The sequence below is a fragment of the Chanos chanos genome, chromosome 10, assembly GCF_902362185.1.
Source record: "Chanos chanos chromosome 10, fChaCha1.1, whole genome shotgun sequence".
NCBI lineage: Eukaryota > Metazoa > Chordata > Actinopteri > Gonorynchiformes > Chanidae > Chanos > Chanos chanos.
In genome coordinates, this window is record NC_044504.1 from 35,889,897 (window position 1) to 35,892,396 (window position 2,500).

The 2,500-nt window shown below is 41.2% G+C and overlaps 1 protein-coding gene across 1 annotated transcript in view; it reads right to left on the bottom strand.

The window, feature by feature from the left end:
- erbb4b (erb-b2 receptor tyrosine kinase 4b) overlaps window positions 1–2,500 on the bottom strand; it is a 135,913-nt gene that overhangs the window by 7,070 nt on the left and 126,343 nt on the right. The window contains exons 22-24 of the mRNA XM_030787620.1: window positions 2,478–2,500; window positions 1,120–1,195; window positions 557–703 (exon numbers count right to left, since the gene is read on the bottom strand). The exon at window positions 2,478–2,500 is cut by the window's right edge and continues 133 nt beyond it. Coding sequence (XP_030643480.1) covers window positions 557–703; window positions 1,120–1,195; window positions 2,478–2,500 — 246 coding nt within the window. The remainder of the gene's footprint in view (window positions 1–556; window positions 704–1,119; window positions 1,196–2,477) is intronic.

The following is a 2,500-nucleotide window of genomic DNA, read 5'->3' on the forward strand; positions in this document are numbered from 1 at the left end:
CCTGCTCCTGCATGGCAGGTGCACAGAACAACCTCTAAACTTTCACCTCACTCAGACGCTCTTTGTCGTGAGAGCAGGGACGGGTTTTTCTATCAGGATAAATGGGGACTAATTGTACATCACAGCACACATCACAGCACAACTGTGTGACTCAGCGTGTATGTAAACGACTTTCATTTCCGCTGGTGTGTTTGTTATTATCGGATGGTGTTTGTATAGAGGCAGCATCTCAGTTTCATTTCGTTACATCTCTGATGCAGTCTCCAGTATAATCTCCCAGTTCACTGCTAAAGAAGCTAGTTTGCCACATAAACCATGGAGATTTAACTGATCTATGATAAAAGCTTCGTGAAGAACACAGACAATCAGACAGACCACAGATGTACAGGATCAAACTGGGAAGGCGATGAAAGGACAAGTTTAGACTAGTGCTGACAGTGCTTTGACTGAACCTCACCAGAGTTTCACTGATGGAAAAAGAGAAGATGAGAGAAAATAAGGGAAACAGCGGGAAACAAGGGGGGGGGGGGGGGGCGGGGGGGGGTTAAGCACGTACATTTGACCATGACCATGTAGACGTCGATGGTGCAGATGGGGGGCTGGGGGAGTCTTTCGCCCTTCTCCAGCAGGTCCGGGATCTCCCGAGTGGGGATGCCATCGTAAGGTTTCCCCCCAAAGGTCATGAGCTCCCAAATGGTCACTCCTTAAAGAAAAGAACGAGACCTCAGTTAAAAAAATAATAAAAAATCTGTTTACTGAATCGTTAATGTTTCTTTTTTCCTTCGTCATAGTTGTTTGTATCACAGAACTATAAACGAAGGGTTCACGTCAGCCTGAAAATCTGAAATAAAAAAAAACCAAAACAACAGTTTAAACTGCCTAATGTCTCTTCCCCTCACTGTCAATCAAAGCCATAATTCAGGGGCTGCACTGCACAGCAGCAGTATTTGAGGCGCGAATATAAACAATCTAAAAAAAAAAAAAAAATCAAACTACTATAAATGGCTTGTCAAGGTTTCTGCTGTAGAACACAGGATAAACGGCGCTGTTATATCCTGAAGATAAATGTGCAAAGGCACAAAGGAGCGTTGACCGTATATTCATTTGCATCAGTCTTACCGTAGCTCCAAACATCACTCTGATGAGTGAATTTCCTGTAATGGATACACTCCAAGGCCATCCATTTGATTGGCATCTAAGAGAAAAGAGAATTTGCTTATGCATTCATATTTATTTAAGGGACCGGAAAATAAATTCAAGTTCTGCAAAACTGTTTGCCAATTAACTCCATCCCTGGCTCTTTCCAGGAATATTTGGAGTTTTGCGAGCCATCGATACGCGCCCCACAGCAAAGCTTTTTTTCTTAAAAGGCCTGATTAAGCTTAAGATTGCATTAGGAGTATTTGAGAGTAACATGCTTTGCTAAAACAGCTTTTTGAGAGGATTATGGTGTTTTACCCCCAGGGTTCTCTAACACAGCTGACTCAAAATTTACAGACACTTAAAGCTTAACTGAATGGTTGGATTTGGCAGGAAACAGCACGATCGCTTCACAGGAGGTATGGAAAGGTAGTAAAGGAAAAGATCCCATATTCTCACAACGGTCTTAAGTCTGAGTGACTGGAGAAGTTGAGAGAAGAGCAGGGAAGACAAAAGACTTTAGGTATTTATGGATTGATAGAGAGAGAGCGAGAGAGAGAGGGGGGCGGGGATGAGGTTGACTTTGACCTTAAAAGGTCCCATGCAACTGGAAAAAGACCACCGTTACCAGTGCATTGAAAGAATCCAAAAAGTCATAGATAAGTTATAAAAGAAACAGAAGTTTGTTTCATTGCCTAAGCAATGAAGACAAAATCAAAAAAGAGAAGAGAAGAGAAGAGAAGAGAAGAGAAGAGAAGAGAAGAAGAAAGAAGAGAAGGAAGAGAAGAGGACAAAAGCATTCTTGTGAGATGTCTCATTTACAAGTTGATTATGCTGTGAGCTTGACAAATCCACCAGTAAATTAAACTGTCATACAAAGCTGTGTTCTCAAACCCCAAGACCATCAAAGGATGAATATTAAGTCGATCAAATCCCTTGATTGGTGAAGATCAATACCAGATTAGCATAATAGTTTAAAACCATAACATAATCAATCTATACAAGGAGCTTTGTGTACCCTAAACCATTCCTGATGTCAAACAGCCCCTAAAGCAATCACTGGGTAATTTGATAATCGTTTTCTTGCTGCAGAATAATTTGAACATCACTTTTATCAATATTTGTTTTTTTGCTAACATGTTTGCTTTCAATGTATGGCGGTGTTGCTATAGATTGTGAGTGTTTTTTCTTTGCATACAGATATCAAACAAGACACTCCTATCATTTCTTCTGCGGCTGATTGGCCGTCACAATAGGCTTTTACCATTAGCGTTCCGGTAAAAGGGCACGCAGAGCAAAGAGTCTTTTTTTTTTGCGGACTCAGAGTTTGCGCTGACCTTCCCACCATCTGCGTTGTATT